Below are 24,169 nucleotides of genomic sequence, written 5' to 3' on the forward strand. Positions count from 1 at the left end.
CGTGCTCGTCGTGACATCTAGTAGTACGCAGTAACACGAATTGCATAGTCCGTTACCAGCTCGCGATCAGGCGATCGATGGAGCGCTGTAATTGGTCGGCGCGCTAGAAAAACTACGCGTCGATCAATCACAGCGTTTCACTAAATACAGGTACACGATGATGAACCGTGAGAAAACACACGCGGATGCCTCGACGTCTTCGTCTCGAAACAGATGCTCTTCGCGTGGCCGCGTGTCCTCTCGTTTGCAGTAGAACGATTGACGTAAGCCCGTTGCGAGCTCGCGATCAGACGATCTATGGAGCGCTAGAGTTTTCTATCACCTATCAATAAAATCGAGATTAGATTTATTTTTATTTTATTCTATTTTATTAATATTATCGTTCCACGTAACTACTTCGATTCATCTTCCGTTTTCGTTATTTAAAGAAAATCTATACTTTGTACTGATGGTTTTTTCAACAATCTTAATGGACTCAATCCCATCAATAATTCTATTATTTCTCGATTAAAAAAGAAATTCTATTTGATGCTGAAAATGATTAAACAGTTGTATTAACAGAATTCTTATAATATAATCATATTTATGCAACATAAATTAACAAAACATTAATATTTATACGATAATTGAATTTATGATTATAGAATAGTATATATCTTCATTAAAATTTTTATTATTTATGATTCCAAGAGATACAGGTTACACATTTATTATAGATAGAAGGGATGTGTTAATACTGCTAACAGATAAAAATTAAATTAATTAAATTCAGTAAAACAGCTAGGTTGCATTATAGTGAGATCATCTTAAATTACCGATAATGTTATACTATTATTAACATATGAAACTTAGTAGACATATATCATTTTATGCAACATAATTTTTTATCTCATAACAATCATGTATTATGTCCTTTTGTAAAAATTAGATTATTCGGTAAAAAAATGTCATATTTTATTACATCATTATCTTTATTACTATTATCTGTTATCTTTAATTTATTCCATCCTAAATTTATTTATTAAAAAGTTCTTAATGAAAGATTTTTTTTATTATTGCGAAGAGAACGATCGCGAGAAAGGTTGTGATGATACAACCTAAACAAATTATTTTTTAAAAAACCTAAGCAAATTTATTTTAAAAAAACAGTAAAATAAATAATAAACAGGATGTGTCTAAGTATATTTGTACCAAAAATAATGCTTTTAACAAAATGTATAAATACTAGATAAGTTAAATATTAAATGATTACACATTTACATTATAACATTTTGTCGTATCGTACAACAACGCAATAATAGTTAAAATGGTTAATTTATAGTTTATTCTAAATTAATACTAAATATATGTAATTTTTTTTTAATTATTAATTCCTTTGTCATTTCGTGTAATTGCGTTGATAATCTAAATCAAGATGGTTTTACAATTATTCGAGCTCTGTTCTGCAATTTTGTTATCTTGTCGTCTTACAATGCATTATCACATAATAAGACATAATCTATTGCAAATATGAACTTCATTATCTTTGGATACAATTGTACTTCTGTTTCTTCAATTGCGTGACTCGAGAAGAACGAAGAGTGAAACTGTCAACACTATTTTCACATGATAATTAACTAAACTAAAATAACTTAATCTACACGTCAATAATATTTTAGGTAACATGTAAAAGAGCAAAAGCTAGTAGAATGTATTTGATTAGAACAACCATAATTGAGAGAACAATTAAATGGCAAATAAAAAGTACGTACGGAATACGAAATAGGATCTTGTACATTATTATCTTAACACAATATTTAAAGAAAAATTCACGTTTGTACACGTTACCTACTTGACAATCCTTAGTTTGATCAGAATATCACAATGTAAATGATAACATTATTTCAAGGATATGGCAATTTCACAGCACACTAACTTAAACGAGATCTTATACAAAAATAAATTATAGCTCTTTGAAATTATAATTATATAAAAATAGAAAACGTAAGCGATAAACACTTGATTATTCATCTGCTACTGCATCTCTTTTACATTTTAAAATTTCTTACTATCGATTGCTAAGAAAAATTCCAACGACAACACGTTCACTGTCATTTATAAACAATGGTCGTATAAAACTTGCAGCACATGTGCGGTAACAAGCGAGGTTTTCTAGCCACAAATACACTGACAATTCGCGCTACGTGACAAAGATTAAGAAACTCTCGGTTAAGAATTCCAAAAGAGTATTCTACATCGACGCTGACAAAAAATGCCATCTGAAACAGTTTGCAGACTTTTGACTTATAATGCAATACAAGAATCGCTATTAGTTACACTTTAAAGCACGTAGCCATAATTCTAGCATATATTTAATTATAGGCACGCTGTGTACATTGACTGGTGTGAATAAATTCAATAGCTACAGCTGATATAATACGTCTAATATATCATTTAATATGAAGATGTTTTACTACTTGAATGTAAAACTGGAATGTTTTACTACGTAATCTCGATGAAATTTGTTACTCAAAGATAAATCACATGTATGTAATTAAACTTATTCCCATTATTAACTTATTCTCACATATAAATGGTACAAATACATTTATACGTATAAGTTAAATAATATAATCGTACACATACATATGTAAACTTTTTTTTCTTCTGGATTATTTTTACAAAAATTACTTAATATCTAAAGAATAAACGTAAAATATATAGAACGGGCTCAGTGCTCACGCAAGTGAGATCACACCTGTCAAAGTCACTACGATCAACGCATAGAATATAAAAAGTTAGTTAAATATCATAATCGTCGTTCGTAGTCCACTGCAATGATAGCTGCGGAGTAAAATTTATTAGGTAAATTGAGCTTGAGTGTAGAGTTCCTCGAGTTTCGGTACTTCAGGTATTGGATCTCGCCAATATGCAAAATGACTAAATTCATCAGTAGCATCTTCTCGCCACGCCGGAAATACTTGATCGACGATGAAACTCATGTTCGAATATCTGTAATAAGGAAATAAACAAAAAATATAGAATATGCATTATACAATATTTGCATCCTTGTGCCGTCAGTATGGCTTGAAAATGAATGTTTAATTGATCTTATAATTCACTTTATAACATGAATTAATATGTAAACTGATAAAAAAAAAATTATTATTTTCATCTAACTTTCTATACATATATTAAATAAATTATATAAAAATGTACAAGTAAACGTCAAAAATCTTGGATTAATTCGACAAAAAACATATATATAAATTATAACAAAAAGAAAAAATTAAATAATAAAGATGAAAATTACATTAAATCGTATACGTTATAAACAATTGCAACAAAAGAAGAAAATTGATGTAAATGAGCAATTAGTATTAATACACACCTTACAAGTTGTAATTATTTTATAAAAAAATGACTAAGATTATTACCATTTAAATAGTAATATTACAGTTTATGCGAGAGCGATCGTGAAGTGCTTGGTTGAAAAAATTATGATATGATAAGCAAATAATAAATAAAATGAGTTCGACAAAGACACAGTAATCATTTTCTTCACTTATACATTTAAGTGTCTGAAAACAGTGGTTTATTATTAAGTCTCATTTTTATATTATAAAGTGACTTTACAAGTCACAACATTAGTACCATCCATTCCCTATTGCAGTCCAAAACAAACCAAAAATGTATCCCAAACGAAATCCATGACAAAAATGTTAGAAATGGCTGGAAATCAAAGCATATCAAGCGATGATAAGAAAAGCAAATGTGTACAAAACAAGTGCTTACCCTATAAATCATAAGAAGATAGGAGTTGTTGCACAACCAAATATACTCCAAAATATAATATTAACATATCTAATTAGATTATATTCGACGTATCACATAATAACTGGAAATAAGCTTTGCCCTAATAATCTGTTATATTATTCGTGTGTACTTATGATTGTATATGTTTAAAATATATTTTAACTTTGTACCATATTGATTGTCAGAAAATATAGTGCAATTATGCACGGCAATGTTCCAGTAATAACACAATAATGCTGAGTATATTAGCATTATTGTATAATACTTTAATGAAATTAATTCAATTGATAGATCGATTAAATTTATGGTTGTGCTTATCAGTAGACGTTTGGCATAGGTTGTGGCGGGAACAAGTCATTGACGATATTGCACTGACGCGTATAACTGTAATCACAGAAATATCCGGCCTATCAATAACCTATGAAAAATTTGTGTTTTTATTCTTTTCTTTTTCAACCAATCTTCATTTTAACGCTCAAGCCTTTTCATCTAGATTGTTAATTATTTTAAATTTTTAGCATGTTTAAAAGCATTAATATTTATCGTAAAGTTTGTTAATAAGCAGTAGATTAAATTAGTTAATACATTAGGCAATAATATTAAATATTACATAGATACACAATACAAATTAGCTGCAATTAATTTTATCCCATCTCCAATAATACGACTGTTTTAAAGTTAGTAAGTGCACATGCTCAAGATTAACACGATAAAATTGTTAAAAGCATAAAAAATAACATTTAAAAAATCGTATTAATAAATAAAGACGCTATAAAGCACAAAAAGAATTTTTTGTATTGAGTATAAAAAAAAATAAAAGTAATTAAATAATAAATTACGCGAAAAGTAAATTTAACATATATTGCGCGATAGATACATGTATCTGTTTCTCGATTTTGTTGTTATATATTCTTTAATATCCCCCCCAAAAAAAAGATTATTTTAGTACAAGACAATAATGTGATAAAATACTTACGAAGATTGGAATGTCTGTGTCAATTCATGCTTCAATTCTCCTCGATGGTTTATAGTAAAAATCCGCATTATAGGAATGCCTACTGCTCGATACGCCCACACATCCTGTACATATAGAATGTTATATTTAATAAATTTACTACAAAAAATGTATTATTTACTTTAAATAAATTAATAATTGAGAACGAATTTTCATACATTTATACGATTTCCATATCCTGCGTAAAATGGCACAGATCCTTCAGGGAATAATGCCTGAATATCTTTCAGACATGATATTTTAAATTCTTCCGGCTTCTTCTCTATAACCTCGCGATGAAATGCTAAAATCAAGCTTGTAGGATTTAAAAGTAACGGGCCTTCTGGCAATGATAAATCCCCTTGTCTCAAATTCCTCAGATATTCTCGAGTTCCTCCAGCTTGACCAATTGCTCTCGCCGAGAGGTATAATAGTTTGTAGCCATTATTTTTAATCTTTGTAAATAATTGAGCAACCCCGGATTGAGCCCAGTCCTTGCCCACTATCGGTAGAATGTGACCCAGAACATCGGATTTCGTAATAGTACCGTCGATGTCAGAAATGACAATCTTATCATTCCATTTCCATTTATAAATATGGCATTTGCAGCGTTTCGTACCCTGGTAAGCAGTGGTTACACTAAAGACAACTTCGTTCGCCCCATCCTGCAAATCGAGACTCGCCTGCAAAAAAAAATCAACTTATTCGTTTTTTTGTTCATACTTTACGCAATGAAAAAAAAGTGCACAAAAATACTTACTATTTGTTCGGATGACAGTCGTAAAGTTTTACGATATTTTTCCGTGGACTCGTAATATGGTCTTCTTTCAACAGGTATTTTAATGCCCGTTGGTTCATTATGATTGCTATCAGAATCTTCACCACCACTGTACCCTTCACCCTCTCCTTCACGCGTTTTTTCAGTCTTTACGAGTGTAACTTCGTTCGATGTAGTTGTCAATCTAGCACAGGCTTCTGATATTTCGGTTGAGCTTGACGAGTCGGTATTTTGGTCAGTCTTTATTTCCCTATAAAAATACAAATCGTAGAATTAAATTAAATATAAACAAAATTAAATATAAAATATTAAAGAATTTACCTGTTGACAGAGGGTAATTCATCGTTTGTAACAGTCTTAGCTTCCAAAGACTGTTCAGATGTCTGCACTGTAATTTCGTCATCTGTAACAAATCAATAACATAATTATATTTTAATATAACTTAATTTCAAGATAAATACAAAATAAAAAAATTTATTAAACGAAACCAAAAGTTCGAAGTCTTACTTTGACTAGCATCCACCGATTTTTTAGGAGGTTGTGTAGAACGTCTCCAAGAAAACCACGAACTATATCCACTACGACTCTCGGGCTTGCCACTGCTCTGTTGTTTCTTATCTTCGTGCACCGGTAATGACATGTACAGATTTTCAATTGCGTTTTGTGGTAAATGTCTTTGGAAAACAACATAGGTTAACACTATTGGACATGCTGTAGTCCAATTGTAGAATTTTCCATTAATTTTCACGACCAGATTTGGATTCTCGTATAATTTTGGATCGGTACAAACGTCATCAAAGTGCAATAAGTTTTCGTTGAAAGACTCAATGGATGGTCCGTTTTCACTGTCCAAACCACCGCATAAAGATATACTTATATCTATGTTATTATCGAACATAGGATGCTTCGGTTCCTCGAAATCGCTGTCTAGAGACTTTGGTCCACCGATAGCTCCCTCAACACTGTTAGGGCTTTGAGGTAAGCTTGGGCCGTTACCCGACTCTGTATCTTCTTCATCTACTCCTTTTCTATCTGTAATAAAATACACGGGTTTTTCACATGAAATATAAAGAATAATATTAGATAATAACACCACAACTCATAAAGTTAATTAAAAATCAATAAATTAAAATTTTTTACAAATACAGCTTCATTAATTATTTATTTTTATTTATTATTAAAAAGTTAAGAATAAACCCTTTCATTTTCAGAAAGTTAAAAAGTACCCTCATGAATTAATATAAAATACTTTCGTTAAATGCTTAAAAAATTATTTATTTTTAAAAGCAAAAACAGAAAATATAAATTTTAATGTTAAAAAATGCATTTGTTAGTTTCGGTTTATTTTCAACGTGCAGAAGCAACAGCTAGTTTACCATATACCTTTAGCCGACGTCGAGCCTCGATGGGAAGAAGGAAAATACAAAGCCGCAACCTCGGGGTCCAGTTCGTCAGCATTAAGATCACTAAGATAAATTCCTTCAGATTCCGGATTGTGTCTTACGCGAGAAGTCTTCTTCATAAAGGAGAACATGCCACTGAGCATAGATCGTTGTGCATCTTCTGCGTTTAAAAAAGCGGTTAGCGGTTAATGAACAAGCGTTAGGATAGTTTATTTTCATGAAAAAATAAAGAATTTTACATTCAGACATGTTAAGTTTGGTGTATCAGTCATTTTAGTAATTTGAAACATGAATGATCGATAATAGCATTTGATAATTAGAATTGTTGTTAATTATGAACCGTATACATGTATAAATTAGCATAATAAAATTATATACTAACTATTTGGCTGATTAGTTGTTGCTAAAGAACTCAATGAATTCCGATGCGACAAATGTGCCGATTCTGGAGGAGGACTGGGCAGTTCGCCCCATCTCCAACTCTGTTGATGAGCCTTGTCATCCTCTCTCTCGCTATCTTCTTGCGTAATTTTACGCACTTCGAACTCGGTGTCCGATTGAATAGGTGAACATGATCTAGAGTCTTTATTTCTGTTAAACACATAATAAAATTATAAATATATCTACGTAAATAAATTATATAAACCAAACGTATAAATTACATACTTAGTAACTTCTGAGTCGCTAAAAAAGTGAAAATCGGTTTCAGGTCGTATCTCATCTTGAGAAGTCGTTACCGATTCCACAGCGTTCTTTTCATCTTCTGTTATTGGATTGGGGCCCTAAAATATATTCAATAAATAAATGTAAAAAATTAATATTAAAAAAATATGTCGATATGTAACAGAATATTAAATTCATCAATATAATTTACCGCTTCGCTAATTGATTCTTCGGTAAAAACTGCATCAGTCTCACTCAACTCTGTTTGACTGCTACTGCCGTTGCTAGTTTTTCTTTGCGAGCCTTTTTTCTTCATAATACTTTTCCTCTTGCGTTTCCTCTTAGTCGAATTGTTATTCTTGATCTCTTCAATATTTTCTTCCTTTAAATTCTTCTTGCACGAAGACGAATTTGATTCGTCACTGGACTTTTCTTTACTACTACTTTGAGGGTCATCAGTAATTGGTCTAAAGTCATTTTTTACCACGCTAATCTTTCGAATTCTCTCCGATGAAGTAACGGCTACAAAAGACTTTGGACAAATTGTCGTTTTCGGTTGCTCGTCACTAATAACGTCCATATCAAATATTTCTTCGTCTTCGTTCTTGTCATGTTTCTCTTCCCATTTTTCCTCTTTTTCCTTCCAATCACTCAATAAAGCTTTCTCGAAGCTCTGCCTCTGCTCGACTGAAAGCTCTGGAAAATTTTCCTTAAACAATCTCTCTTTATCTTCCGTTTTCAAAGCAGAGTACTGTTCTCTGATCATCTGCTGCTTCTGCTCTGGAGATATAGTGCCAAAGCTTTCTTTAAACATCTCGTCTCGTTCCTCTACGGTTAATGAAGCAATCTGAAGCCATCTTTCACGATGTTCTGCCGGAAGATCTGAGAACTGTTCAATCAGAAACTTCTCCCGTTGGTCAGGTGGCAAAGCAGACATCTGTTCCCATTTTTCTCGCTCGGTGGACAGCACCGAATCTATAAGAATCTTTTCTTTCTGTTCTGGGGGCAATTCCGACAGCAGATTAAACTTCGGCGGTGGAAAGCAATTGTCGGGTATGGGCGAGCAAGCCAAATGCGGTGGAATTTCAGTATCGGCTGGAGATCCGTTTGAACTGACTTCTTCTACAAAGAACGCCTCTCCAGAATCTCCAAGTTTCATATGAATCTCTCTAGGTTCTCCATTTATTTCAATGTCCACCTGCAAAAACATTTCTATTACGCAGGGAAATACAAATTTCTGTAAACAATTAAATAGAAAAAATATCATTCTTACGCAAAATTATATTCGACAAAAATTTGCATAATAAATAATGTCACAATAATATTTATAGTGTTAAAAAATAATTCAAAAATACTATCGCGAAGAAAAAGTAAAAACGTTTTTAAATGTGCGGCGAAGGACAATCTAATCTCATTGTACTAATTTGCGCGGTGACAAACTGCCGGTAATAGGCATTCGAGGACTTACCACTTTCGCCCTGGAGCGAAGTACGCCGAGCTTCCCGAAACGAACATGAAAGGGCGAGCACGTGAAGGAGCCATCAGGCTGCTCGACGACGATCACGTCGATCGCACCGGTGAGTGTTGCGGCGTTGATCTCGTTGTAGAAGAGACGGAAGTTGCTGATGATCTTGGCGATATAGTTCATGCTGTACATGTCCTAAACCCGCGCACCGCGGGGCCGCGGACTCGACCGACGACGACGGCGGAGAAGAAGAAAAGAAGGAACACGGTCGACGAAGCGCGGTTCGAAATTCCCGGGGCGGCGAAAAGGAAATGTATCCACGGCTGTCTTCGGTCCGAAGGTCTCCCGCGTGCGAGAAAGAGAGAAAGCGAGAGAGACGGATAGACAGCGACGGCGATAGACTGCCAAGAACGTCAATGAATTCGAGATTATTCGTCGCTCGACAGATGTCTAAAGTTACGACGACCCGTCGACGGCTCGCCGTTCGATTTTTTCGAGCCCAAGGACACCGTCACGACGAAACTCGGCCACGGCCCGCCGCCGACGACGCTGTGTGACGGCGAGCTGTCAAGAGCACCTGTACGTACCGCGAACACGGGTTTCTCTCAGTACCGTGAGGTTGCCTGCGAATTCCCGTCAGCCGAGTCGAGCGGAGGCCAGCCTGATGAAGGAGCGCGGTCGCCGACAAAACGTACGATCCGTAGCGCGGACAGGCTTGAGAACTGTCTCTATCCACGAGTCCTTTGTTCCCCCGTCGAACGAGAACTGACAAGTGCAGTTGCAGTACAGCCTGACACCGCCAGCAGACGAGTAGTAGAGCCGTCCGAACTGACGTTACGCGCGGGGTCACGTGTCCCGGCCGTGCCAATCGGCGCAGCGGGTACGCCGGTGGTCGATAACGCGACGTAACCGTGGTCGGCCGGCGAGGTTACCGCGCGTTTCGAAAGACTCCTCCGGCACGAGAAATTGCCTGGAACAAAGAATACGGGATATCAATGTCCACCTGCGCGCTCACTTGCCTGTCTCCACGTATGTACACAACATCGATCAGCTGCGCTCTGAATACGACAAGCGAACGACATACGCCGTTACAATTTCTGATACCTAACCTGCCGCGAGCGTCAGGTATTAATACTTCGAATATAAGAATTTCTCAATTTAGAAAAATTAAAATTTTGTCAGAAAATTATATATGCGGTTTTTATTATTGATGGCTTCTTAAAATTAATCTCGTAAGAAAAGAATCAAGAAAATCGTTCTAGAGACGAACGTAGTTGACGCACAAAGCTGATACTTCATGTATCTAGAATAATTTTTCGGGAGTATTGATTGGCCGCTGTGAAACAGTAAGTTTCGAGTGTCCGAAAATGTCCTAGTCAATTGCCAATCAAGGCGCTGCGAAAAGTTCGCGATTCGGCGCATTAACTGAACTCTAGGAAATCGACTAGCTTCACGTGTGACGTCATCTTGGCGTTAACGGTTTTCGCGGGATAGCCATCGTTCTTTCGGGGCTGGATCAAGCTGGTCGATCCGTCGTAAATATATACGCAAATCTTACGCATCCTTCGTCCTATACGCGAAATATTCAGCGAGACAACGACGACGTAGCGCATAGTTCGACGAAGCCCGATAACGGCGGTCGAAGTTCGCCGAAACCCTCGCAAGAGTCGGGGTTAGGTAAGATCGTAAGCTATTTCGGTCGAGCCCGACGAAGCGATCTCGTCGGACCAAAGTCGAGAAATAATCGGGCGGAAGCACGGCGATCGACGCGATCGCGAGATATTTTAATCGCGGCCGAACGAGCCCGCTTCTATTTGGGCGGAGGTATACGAAAGCCTACTTAAAAGCATCAAATCACGGCTGATGATCGATGAACACGATCGTTCATTTTCTCGTCTATCACACTCTTAATTTCTAGAAACAGCGATCGCCCGAAAGGCATCTTTCGAATAATTATTATTCTTCAGGATTAGAAATAGAATGGCCGGAAAATATCGACGAAAAGATTCAAATTCATATAATAAGATCTCTTTCTTTTTCAGGTAATTGGAAAATCATTCTGCAAAGATGGCCGTGCGAAGCTGATCGTCTTTGGCTTCCGATTAATCCATCAACGAATGCAGCCATATTGTGTAATTAATAATTACAACAAATGGCGGTTGTGATGTCTTCGCGGCGCGTTGCTCATCGCCGGCGGATCGCGCGGTTTCACCGAAAACGGGAGATAACGCGAAGTATCGGCCTGACCTGAATATTGTTACGTGATACGCCGATCTTTGGATTTCAACTTCGGAATCACGTAAGCGAAGTTATATTTAGAATGTGCATAAGTAGCGACCTATGAATATTTTGTGATTTCTTTCTTCTTGCGACAACTCTTTTCAATCCTTATAAAACGTGAGATGCCACGTTTTCTTTTCACACAAATCTGATATGAATAACAGTAGACTGCACGGAGGCTTACTTGAGAGGAACACAAAAACGAACGTGTCACGGTAGTCATCTCCGTTATTCACATGTGCCCTGATACAATTTGTTAAAAATAGCGTAAATCTCTGATACAGAACGTCGCCAATGCAGAAACATTTATGTAACATATAACATGCTCTCGCCTAGATTACTTTGAACAAAGTACATACGTTTTCATTCTTTATGCATTGCTTTTATAAATTTTAAACATATTTTTTGGACACGATTACATTCTTCCAACGAAAAAATACTTACAAATATATAATCGTCTTAAATCACTTTCAATCAACATTCAATTTATACACATACTGAAGATATTATTTATTTCTAGCTGTACAAAAAGTGAAAGATTGATATCAGTATCATGGATATATTATTAATGTCTGAAAATTTATTTTGACAAATATTAAAAAATGTTTAATTTATTAGTATTGCAATAAGTAAACTATTAACAAATTTATAATTATTATTAATAAATTATTGACATTCGCGGCGAATTAATATTGAACAATGATCGTAGCCTCAAAGAAATACGAATGAAAAAAGAGAGTGCAATTTTGTATTCACTTGGCCGTCATCCGATTGTCGAGTGACGTGTAGGCGGTTGATGTGAGCGCAATGCAAAAATCATGAACGTTGTACTTTGTTCGCTAAGCAACGCAAGTCACATACAGCTTAACATTGTCAAGGTATAATGACGACACGTCTTTTTTTTTACAGGTTTCGCGATCGTGAGTGTACCATGGATATTGTGCCTACGTGTGTGATGTGTAAACAACGGTTTGGTACGAGAACTCAAAGGCCTCTGGCGACGCAAACGGGTGAGCTGGTCCAGATGTTTACGAGAGTCTCGCCGTACGGTGAGTGTGTAACTTACAAGATATCATTATTCATCTGTTAAATATTAACGTGCAGAGGATGTCCACTTATCTTTTTTCCTGCCGCGTAACGATTATTTTACAACGCGTATTTCGCTGATGGTCTGATAGCCGACGTTGTTATTTATTTTTTAACTTACTGCAGCAGTTAGTCTCTGTTTTGCATTAAGCTCGAATCGTTCTCTTGCAATTGTTTATATGTATATTTTTATAATTCAGATTTCTATTTTCCGCGACCTTTCGCAACGCGATGTGTCAGCTGATTTTATTCGCATATCTTGCAGTCATTAGCTACGTAATTGCATATAAATGTAATGAATATTAGCGATTGTAGATTGATAAAATTTAATTTTAATCCGACATTTGAATGTATCTAGGAGCTGAATAAAATTCATAAAAAAAAATTGTCTGCACAACAAATGCAAGAACGACGAACATAATTGCAAAATATGAGCCCAGTCTTTGACTGGTGAATAACGGCGCAAAAAGATCAATCACTTTCCTGGGGCTTGCGTAAAAGAGAAGGTTGCAACGCAAGTGAAACGCAACGACAGAACCGGCTTGCTCGCTCATAACAGGCGAATTATCCGCGTCGCCCTTCGCGAAAATACCTTTTTCTTTGTAATTTTCCAACTCGAGTGCGCGTGTAAATGAAAAAGTCGAGCCGCGTTTATAAAAAAACGAGCCGAGAATTCTCGTTTAACATTTGCATGCATAACTCTCGCACCGCGCTATATTCTAATTATAAAAAAAAATTATAAAAACTGTCCTCAAAGATGTTAAAATCATCCGCGGATAAAAGCAGGAAATCGACTACGACAATATGCATTTGAACATTGAGATACAAGTCTCGTGGAATTTTTCCGAATCACTTTTAAGTTTAAATCGACTTTATATAGATCACGTAACCGTCTGCCGCGAAAAAGTTCAACGGTTGAAACTTCACGATGTCGTTCGAAAGGCATAAAAAGTTACCGTTGCGCTCTCTCAAGAAATATGCAAGCTCTCGTACGAGTCATCTCGTCCTCAACGAGAGAGATTCACCTCTTTAACCGAAGAGTAAGAAAGTTTCAGAGGTTCTCAATGTGCCGCGGTGTTTTTTTACGACTCTCGCTGTTTACCATTCGATAATAATTTATCCATTACCCCTTTTACATAATTAATACGCAAATTATACGGGGGAATACATTTGAATTACGTCGCGATTGAATTTTATACATCGTCCAAGATTCACGCGGAGGAAGTCGCAAGATTATTCAATATTGCGCAATCAGTGAGTAAAAAGAAACGGTGATTTAATCTGACACTTGGACCGGTGTCAAAAAGCCGAACAATATTTTCACGAATATTTTAGATGCGTACATACACGCACATATATGCGTATCTCGTACTTCTGGACATGACATCTGCCTGTTTGCTCTCGCTCATAGCTCTGACATGACCTACGTAAATCTCGTTTACGTCTGCGTTCTATCAATGGCACTCTCGAGCCCCTATTAATAGCTGCGAATAATAATTGCTTAACGATCAGCCTGCAAACGAGGCAATTCGGAGAGTATGCGAATTGCAAAGCCGCGTTCGTCCTGAGACATTTTTCTAACTGCGCTCATTTTTACGATTGAACACCACGCGTGGTGTATTTTTCACAATTTATTTTATTGCCTGTAAAGAGCTCGCAAATGTATAACGTTGCCACACAATCGTAACATGCTGAAACTCGCAATTGTTTGAGATAACGAGGGAAGATAATGACGTAACGATTGATTGCAAGGCGGCATTGATTGTACCGTAGTTTGTTGCGCTCGCGTGAGCAATTATACGTAAAAGCGTGATCGAGGAAATGCACTTTGCGCTTCTCTCGAAACAAGACGAAATGCAAATTTAGACATTTGGACGACCGCCTAACGAGAATGCGCTGCCTACGGCTAAATAACGTAGGCAGGCGATTGTTCTCGTTAAACGAATACGATCACCGAGCACGCGAGTTTTTAATTCATTGCCGGTATCTGTGAATACCAAAGCCGCGTTTTCTTTTACCTCGGCGCATTGACCTGCGACGTCTCCAAACAATTTTGTTATATAACGTTATCCGTCTGCTTAAATCGCAAATACATAACTTTCCGGAGAACTCGGCAAACGGCCAAAACTCTAACGAGATATGTGCATATTGAAAACGCGAGGCCTCGCGAAGTCTTGCTGTAGATTATTTTTGTTAAATTATTGTCAAATAATTTCGCTTGTTGTCGCTGCAAACATTACACGCTTACTTTTGTTTAAGAGTAAAAGAATAAGATTTAATTTGTAAAATAATTTTAAAATATTTAAAAACAATTTATTCGAAAAAATGTTAGAAGTATCTAATAATAAATTCTTCTCGCGGGATTTTTAGTTAAAAAAAAAATAATAATAATAATAATAACATAGTCTTTTATTTAAAAAAAATATCTGCTAAAAACAGGTGCTTTTTATCTTCGGTATCACGCGTCATCGTTTACTCAGAGCCGGTCAAAGTCACAATCGTATATAATCGCTAAAAAAAATTTATATATTTATATATATCTCAACTCGACGCAATAAATGTCGAATTCAAAGTTCATAATCTTTGTCTCGTTACTCCCGGATATAATTCGAAGAAACCTCATTTACAGAATCACTCGTATAATCTAAGTTATCCAACGGACTCCGAAACGCAAAAACAATCCGTCGAAAAATAAACTGTTAGCAATCGCTGACCGTAAAATTCGCAGCTCTGTGAAATTGCAGATCGCGATTCGCGGCGCGTCGCGAAACGCAGCTTTAATTAAGACACCTTCGTCGAGGTAGGGAAATTAATTCCATCGACCGTTACCCATGCAATCACTGGACAAGCATGCACCGGTGATTAACTGTGTCGTCAGTTAAGGTTCTCGCGATTAATCATCGCTTGTGTTATACGCGCGGTGTGCGTAGAAATTATCTCCGGCAGACAGAGCGGTGTTTCTGAGATTACTTCAATTTTTCATTAAAGAACCGACCGATGATCGACGACCGCCGATTACGTACGATTTTTTTTTTCTTTTCTTTTTTTGCCAACGCATCGATTTTCTCCGATTTGTTCGTCTCGCGCGTGTTACGTAATTAACTTCGACACGTATTCGCGGTCTATGCGCGATCGCCTCGTGTATGGGAAAGACAGTGGACTGTTAAGCGGCGAAAGTAATCCGATCGTGAAATAACCGCGAGCTGATACCTCGTGTGTAACCCAGCAATAAAAATCGCGCCGCTTGTAACAAGCCTAAAGACGGTTTACCTTTCGCGAGACTGGCTTTCGCAAAAATTCAGAAAATGATAATGAGTTGCGTGCGAACGGGCGCGCGAAATTGGCATTCCGATCTGTCCACCAAATTATAGTAGCGTTATAGCTTTCTAATATTAACATTGCGAAAAATGCTGATCAGTGACTAAATAATATTCGGAAATTAAATATAATTACCAAGCGTACGATTACACTTGCTACATCTCTCGCGGAAAATCAATGGTGGTTAGGCGCAATTATTTTTCCCTCCTTTCTTTATAATTCCCGTCTCGTTTTAATGACAGTAAATCAAACTCACGCGAAGGTGGATTTACGCTCGAGCACTTTCCTACAACGTACATACCTCGGCCGTACGCAGATTGATCACGCGTATCCAACTCTTTAGTTTACACAGTCTAAAATAAATCGCTAGCAGTCAATATCTCGGCGTTGTTGATGGCCACCCACGATACGCGGAAGAAAACAGCGAGTCTCGTGACCTGCTGCTTTCGAGATTGAAATGAATTCGCGTGACCGACAATCGCCAACCTACGATTTCAAAAGTAGAATATCCGGACGGGACGGTAACGACTGGCTCTCGTCCAGGTAAATTTCTTTGACCGTGGACCTGGCACTGAATGCACAATTGTGAGGTGGTATTTATTTTTGTACGTCCTCGTACCAAAGGCATTATTACCCAAAACTTAGTTCGGAACACAAAAGAGAAAAAGGAACAGTAAAATGTAAAATAAACGCGGCTAATCGATAACGTAGAAAAGTGCTTCGAGATTCAAATAATTAAACTTTCTGAGAATTAATAACATTTTTCTCGGACGGTCAAAGTGTGTCAATTGTCTTAGCCACGAAGATAGAAGTCGATTCAAGTTTTCTCTACCGTTTTTGTGACGAAAGATTTCGTGCTGCTTCTTTCATTCTGCATTTTCTTTTTTATTTTTTTTTTTTATGGTTGATTCCGACTAATACGACACGAACCGTTTCGTACCGGCAACGTTAGTGTCGTATGGTCTGAATCAACTTTTATATCTTGTTCCTCTTTTCGCGATACAGACTTCTTGGAATATAAAGCCTGGCATGTCACTCGCGATAGCCTTGAGCTTCGCTGATTCAGTGCTTCTTACCGAAATAAGATCAAAGCGCAGGAAACGCGAAGCTTCCTTCGGAGATATTACACAGCCAATGACGATATTATGTAACGAATGCACGCAAGAAAATTTTATAATGCTTTTCATCTATTTATTCTTTCTCAATTTACATATTATGAATTTCATGATTAATTATTAAATCAATTGCGTAATATTACAAAAAAAAAAAAAAAAATAACGGTCGTCATTAAAATTTATCAGTTAACATAATGTAATAAAATATTCGATATAATAATCGGTTTGTTTAAATAATAATTTATTTCCGCTTGCAATTGAATGAGATAAAGAAACTTTCTACTTCGTCATCTAATGAATAGAATTGAAATTCTCAGGAGCTTGAATATTAAATTCCGAGATATTTAAATGTTAAAAAATATTTTATTAATGTTATCGCGGTATTGTTGATCGTATTTCTCAAAACTGTAGTTGTACCTTGACACCGTTGTGACGTATTCGTAAACATATTTTTGTTGCGTACAATTCGTTACACTTGCGTCGCCGTATCTATTATGCCGGTAAAATGATCAACACGATAGTCAGCTTCTGCCAGTACGTGGCAGAGTGTAAACATGTTTTCTCTTATACTGACTCATGTGCTTTCCATTGGCGTCGTCGAATCAAATTATTTTACTTCTGATTATTTAACATCCTATTGCAATCTCCCGTTTTTACATTATAATAAATATTAGCTATTATACTTAAAAAGCATATCGTTAATTTAAACGTAACAAACTTTGAATCGTTTCGTTCAAACATTAATTCTGAAAAATCTTTTATTCCTATATCAATTAAAAAAAAAAAAAAAGAAAAAAAAGAAAAGAAAAAAAAAATTAAAATAACGTTAGTTATCGAAACATGACGTCGCTCACCTGGAAGAGAATGAAATGCAGCACGTGGACGTTCGTTAATAAGCACGTGGCGTAATGAGGGCTTTGTACGAACACGCTCGTGACTCGTGAGGGCTTTTTTTTTTAGATGCGTCCACCGTAGTCGAGGCGATTGCGCTTGATTGGCGAAACAACTCTAAAGGTTTACCGTCACGAACTGGCCGTAGAAACAGTCTATATACGTTCGCATGCGTGTGTATACGCGTGACTGACGTTGCGTGCGGAGGAGCGCGAGCGGTGCGTAAATACGTCCGACTTGTACGACCGTTTGAAACAAACTGAAACCACAAGCGAGCGCGCGGTCCGAAGTTTATCGCCGTGACGGAAACCGTCTAGGAATATATGTATGCCGGTTATACATGTATGTATGTACGAAGGAGAGCGGGAAGAATTTATATCAGCCGTTAGAATTGGGTACAGCGACTAATCGATATAAATATATTATTTATGCATTTATCTCGACACTTTATGAACAAAAGAAACGGAGAGTAAAATTTAAATTAAAAAAGAAGAAAAAAAAAAAAAAAATTAACGTGTTAATATTAATAGCATTTTGAATAGACGTCTTCGAAATAATTTTATTAAATAGTTAAATATCTTTTAGATATGATACGTTATTACTTTCATATTTTTTTGAGATAACAATTATCCAAGAAGTCTCAGGCTACGTAAGTTATCGTATGTTCACTAGTTACCTCTTTTAAATATTGTAGATTCAAATAATTTTCGAGTGATCTAGCCGATTTTGCATTTTACCGAAACCTTGAATGTAACCTCGAAGTTTATCTATTTCGAGTCATACGAGGAACGTATTCGTGGACGATCGTTTTATTCTGTACGGGAAACACGCGTGTAAAAGATGACGCGATCGACGCGCGTGTAAACGTTTGCTGGCGTGTATGCGTGCGAGACCACGCGATGTGTTTCGTGCGAGAAAGAGCCCGGCGATTGGTCGTTAACGGATCGCCCCAGCGAGCCTCTTTTGCCTCGATGTAGGGGACCAAAGAAAGCAAAAGACGTGAGGATCGTTGGCCTAGATCGGCAACGATATCGCGCGATTAGCCACGTGTCGAAAATTGTTTTCATGTAAAAGTCACGCCATCGACGATCAACCAATTACAAGAGCGACACAAAGCCTCGTCCTTGTAGGTGTTTTTCACGTTTCTTCCTAGCGGATCCGTAATTTCGTGGAATCTACGTTCGAATATCTTGAACGGGCGAATATACTTATTACGACATAATTTTTTTTTCTTTTTTTTAATATTACGAATGCTGTTATCGTTAGTGACACGAGATGGCTTTTACGTAGTCTGTTACTTCTCAAATAGTTCATTTCACGAAATTACAGAACGGTACTGCATCCATTTTTTAAATTATTTTAAAACTCTCTCAACTGTATATAATTTTTTTTTTAATTTAAATTAACTATCTGTGCTATCAATTAAAAATCACGTTGTTATTTCTTTTTAATTCGCAGTCAATCATATTCAAAAGTTGGTTTGTTATTTTCTTAATCTGCATATCGGCTCTGACGTCGCAATAGGTGATATAAGATTGCTAATCCTTGTGAAATACTGTTCACGATGAATTTTCTAAGAGTGCCGAAACTCTTTAGCGTCTTAAACGGAAAACGAAAAATGATATATCGTAATTATTATGAAATATGAACGGAAAAACGTACGCACCGCACATTTTTGCGGTAATATCAAACCGCATGCAAATTATGTAACCGCGAGAAAGTTTTATTATGGATAATTGTTAAATTTGCAATCGACGATTACTGCCTTTTAAAAAAGGCCACATATTACATAATTATCATTTTGTAATAAGTGCTTAATTACGTTACCATGACTCACATACTATTATCTCTCCAACTACAAGCTATTAGTTATTTTGAGAATAAATGATAACGCGTTAAACGCTTCTTGAGCTTTCGTTCAATAGAATTGATATTCAGTTAAAATAAAAAAAAAACTTGACATTTTAATTTAAAAAGTAACTTAATTAGCTTTGCAAAATATTATTGGGAAAAAAAAAAAAAAAAAAAAAAAAAAGTCGTAAAAAAATTTGCTAAGATAATATTTCGATTTCACATTATTCATCAATCAGAGGAACAGAAGGTTAAAAGTCAACGTTACATTTTTATCGCTGCGACGAACAAAGTAATCGCGCGTTATCTGCTATTGTCATAACGAGAGTCTACGCACGTCTCACGCGTCAATTGATAATGAGAAGACTATACGGGAATTGTTGACTATCTCGTTATAATTTCTGCTGCGTAATACGTAACGCGAAAAAGAAACAGCACTGTCGCGCGTATTGCATTTTCTTACGCTGTACGGCTCGCAAAACGGGTTTGAAAAACAGGATATGCCTAGAAATCGCTCTCTTAATCTTCTCCCAGTAAAAAATGTATGCAACTAGCGCACGTTAGACGGTTAATAAGCGAAATAGATAACGGTTGCGGTGCGTGGCGCGTTAAAATATTGCTGATAATAGGACTTTATTGGTCATCGAGCTAATTAAGATTCTGACGGCGTACAACACATGTCGGGTGATATAAAGAGGCGTTCAACTTGACCATTGATCGTTGGTACAAAATACAAAAGTGCCATTCTTAGAAATATCGGTTGGATAAGCATACAATGGAATCTCGTCGTATATTCAATTATTTTCATCGTATGTCGCCTGGCTGCCGATTTTTCAATCTTGCATAATTCGCGACCAAGTAGTTTACCTAAAATTTCGATTTTCCGCGATGCACGTCGGCGACGGGACACGTGGGCGTCCTATTATCATCGCGCTACTCGATCTCACGCTTCTCTTCCTATCGCGAACGCAGTCTCGAAACTTTCTCGCGATATCCCTTTCCGCGGGAACAGATCGTCCGCCTTACGTCACTCTCGCGAGGTCACCGACCTTGGATATCGCGACTGCAATTATCAGCCACCATGTATCCGCGGCTTTTACGTGCGGCCCGTAGTTCTCCTACAGAGGCGAAAATAGAATAATAAGAGCGCGCCGCCCGCGGGTTTCTCTTCGACAACCTCGATTGTTCAACCGCACAGAAGGAGAAAGCAATGTGCTTCTCCGCTTTGTACTTCTTCAGCGTTGCGGTAATCCACGATTCGTGCAGCAGAGTCCCTCGATTACTTAAATTCCTCTCGGTGGAACAATTGGTCAGCAAGTGTGCCAGACACGAGAACCTATTTCCTTCTTTCGTTCAAACCGCAACTCATCGTCCGAACAATATGTATTATCTCGAGATATTTGGAGCGCGTTATTTTAAACTTTTAAGGGAATGCTCGATTCTCATTTCTAATCTCTAATAAAATAAGAAACGTAGGCGGGTTAATTGAGCACTCGGATTTCGATTGCTCTGCGTGGGAAATATTAAATTTTGTTTTTTTGCTGTTGAAATTTCACGGGGACGAGGTGGCGGGGATCAAATCGAGTCTCGTCAGCTACTTTATGTTGCTGACGTTTAACAGATCTTCAATGTACGCAACGTCAGGTTGCAAACGTTTCAGTTATATGTCGACATCTAATCGTAGTGTGTACGCGCACGCTCTTACGCATCAGATTTCGTAATTAAAGCGTAGTAAAAGATACGTCACGACGTACACCCACTTTTTCTCGAGCTGCGATTGGTCCATCGTAAATGATTCGATTCGAGGACAGAGCCAGGGCCGACAAACAAGACTGTTTTTCACTCGTGATCACTTCCTAGTGCGTCGTGTGTATCCGTGCCAAGAATTTAAAATTCGACGAAAAAAAAAGGGGGAAAAAAACAAACTAGACGCGAAGAAAAATACAAAGCTTTTAGCAAATTTTACGTAATATCTAAACGTAAATAACTGCAAAATTGCCGCTTTATTACGCGGTTTCATTACGCTACCTGTTTTTTCCAGTGCAAAGAAACGAGTCGTTGAACAAATCAGTTTCTAGTCTATTACTTTCGATAATTACACGTATTGTTTTGCAAATTGTTGTAGGATTAATTTAATAATTTAATAATGCAACATTTTTTTTATATGAAATAATTTAGTTAGAAATAAGAAACTGAATAAATTAATTCGTCAAAATATTATTAAAATAAAATGTTAAAAAATAATTTGTAGAATATTTCAATTACATTTTCCAAATATACGTCTGTAAATATCAAATGCAATTTGCTTCGAATATTATACATATATTGGGATACGTAGCACAGAGAGCGCCACGTAACGAGATGAGTCTGCGTCGATAACGAACATTGAAAAACTTTTAGTAGAGATTGACTTTACCTAATTAAACAGAAATTAACGAAGGGGCAAAACGAACGAACAAAATGAACGAACAACACTTGCACGTACCAAACTTTTTGATACAATAAATAAATTATATAATTCTAGACATTTTTATGGGCTTTTATCTAGAAGACAAAAAGTTTGCGAGTTTAATAATTACGACAGTTACAAACAATATTTTTTTGTATACTTTTTTTCTGCAAGCACGTTTCGGGATTACCTCGTGGCTTAACAAAGAAATTTTATATTCCCGTGATAACGTAGAAAGAGATAACGTTTATTAAACAATACGGAAACTGCGTTTTATATCGGCAGGATATTTATTTTTCTTTCATATACCGGTAGGTATTTCTGATAATATCTACTGTTTGTTTTTATCATTTTTACTCTTTCATCATTCGTTTAGATGGCTGCGCAATAAAGATATGATTGAAAAAAATGCATTTTTTTGATTGATGGTCGACGAGATTAACGGAGAGAAAGAGAGAGGGTGGGGGAGGGGAGGAAGACGTGATAATAAAAAAGACGTGATAATCGAATTTTTCAAGAAATTTATAAACGCGGTGTTCATAGATTTTCAGTGCATACAGTGAATGCAGCCATAGTATCGTTATAATCGCCATGAAGTTCTTTTACGTTAGTCTGATATTGTACATCTGGTTAGTTCCGACGGAATTAAAAACTCTGTAAGTCCTAAAATAATATTTTATCTCTTTCAAATATTATTACTTTAATTTTAACGTTTAACATTTAATTATAGAAGTCTTCCAAACAATAAAAATTCCGAGATTAATATAAATGACATTGTGGACGATTCTATTCCTGATATTTCGCAATTTATTATTAACCGAGGTTTGGACCCGCTCGGTCTCCCAAAAACTCAAACAAAATTATGGACGGTACGTAAAGCGCTTATAAATTCGACGTATACATAAAAAAAAAATTTAATTAAATTGTGACTGGGATTATTAAATACTTTCGATTGAATAACAAATATTTGCCGTAACGCGTTGCAACAAATTTTCCTTCGTAAATTAGAGGTTTAGCAATAAATTAAAAGCTCGTGAATAAAGCGATGAATTCCGTATTGCGTCGGAAACCAGTCGTTTACGTAAGAGAGCTCGTTGTTGTGGCAAACGTAGGCGCGATCGCGAGGAGGCCTCGAAAAAATCCGGAGAAAGCTGGGTTTCGGGGTCGGAGCTGGGATTCGAGGTCAGCGGGCCGCGAAAGCGAGCGCAACGCTTAACCACGGGGGCCGTAGAAAGTGAAACCGAAGAATTGGGCCTTGGATGAGAGCGAGAGTGAATCCCGGGCTGTGACACTTTCGAGGGTTTAACCTTGGGTCGAGGTGGATCACGGTCGAGCGCCGAGGTCACTCCTCGCCTCGTTTTCGCCGATCCCATTTTTGACGCTTCGAAGGCTGGCGCCGCGATAGCTTTGAACTTGAGCGAGAGTGAAATCAAAGTTTCACCTGGTAGATCGAGGTAGACACGAGCCGAGGCTTCAAGTTCAATGCCGCCGTTCGGTGCGAGTGCTTCGAACCCTTCCTGATTCAGCCCGGTTGCGAATTAAGCCATTTATCTCGCGACAGTGTTGTGAAATTGAATAAACTCGCGTGGAAGCAAGAAAAAAAAGAGACTTCAAAGCCTTTCCCGGAGAAATCAAATATTTAAGAGCTCGTAATTAATCACTTAGTTCGAAGCAAGTTGAAAATTATCTGTAATCTTTTGCGCTGTCGCAAAATAGACATGTTTGTGAAACGTTGCAGATAAAGCGTATACATTGTTTTCGGTTTCGCGTTACATCTTATTTTGGTACGTGCATAAGATAATGCAGCCACGAAGATAAGCATGCGAAATCTTATATGTCTCGTCTAACTTCCCACGTCGCCGTGATTTTATACGCTGTAAATGTTGATGAAACAAAGCTTAAGACGATTGCGATAACGAACTTATACGATTTAATTCAGAAGCAGCATAAAGTTATTTTAAATTTACATTAGAACCCGCCGAACGCCACTATTACGAACGATGTCGAACCAATGATATACAAAGCCGACCTCATCTTGAACTCGGGGAAACTAAAGCGTTTATCCTCTTTGAAGCGTTATG

At 36.8% G+C, this 24,169-nt stretch overlaps 1 protein-coding gene across 3 annotated transcripts; it reads right to left on the reverse strand.

Annotated features, from left to right (window-relative positions):
- Positions 1-651: 651 nt before the first annotated feature.
- Lpin (phosphatidate phosphatase LPIN) lies at positions 652-18,058 on the reverse strand. Of its 3 annotated transcripts, XR_011546646.1 has the most exons (13): positions 17,752-18,058; positions 9,102-10,068; positions 7,845-8,831; positions 7,637-7,752; positions 7,353-7,561; positions 6,951-7,130; positions 6,075-6,599; positions 5,889-5,970; positions 5,550-5,817; positions 4,969-5,472; positions 4,772-4,875; positions 3,775-4,179; positions 2,852-2,991 (listed from the first exon to the last, which is right to left on the reverse strand). XR_011546646.1 is itself a non-coding variant. In XM_070666518.1 (12 exons), exons 2-12 carry the CDS (start codon positions 9,288-9,290, stop codon positions 2,841-2,843), a joined length of 3,315 nt encoding a protein of 1,104 aa, XP_070522619.1. In that variant the 5' UTR covers positions 9,291-10,068; positions 17,752-18,058; the 3' UTR covers positions 652-2,840. The 3 variants fall into 3 exon arrangements, 2 of the variants coding, with proteins under 2 accessions (XP_070522619.1, XP_070522620.1); XM_070666518.1 differs by lacking the exon at positions 3,775-4,179 and having other exon boundaries at positions 652-2,991; XM_070666519.1 differs by lacking the exons at positions 3,775-4,179; positions 6,951-7,130 and having other exon boundaries at positions 652-2,991.
- Positions 18,059-24,169: the final 6,111 nt, after the last annotated feature.

Source organism: Cardiocondyla obscurior, linkage group LG15 (genome assembly GCF_019399895.1).
Source record: "Cardiocondyla obscurior isolate alpha-2009 linkage group LG15, Cobs3.1, whole genome shotgun sequence".
NCBI lineage: Eukaryota > Metazoa > Arthropoda > Insecta > Hymenoptera > Formicidae > Cardiocondyla > Cardiocondyla obscurior.

Bases quoted from the DNA above. Each gene is read 5' to 3' on its own strand.
- Lpin (XM_070666518.1), bottom strand. From the start codon at position 9,290: ATGTACAGCATGAACTATATCGCCAAGATCATCAGCAACTTCCGTCTC. The intron at 5,818-5,888 runs GTAAATTCTTTA...GTATTTTTATAG, and splicing joins GAATTACCCTCTGTCAACAG to GGAAATAAAGACTGACCAAA. The intron at 5,473-5,549 runs GTAAGTATTTTT...TTTTTTTTGCAG, and splicing joins GACTGTCATCCGAACAAATA to GCGAGTCTCGATTTGCAGGA.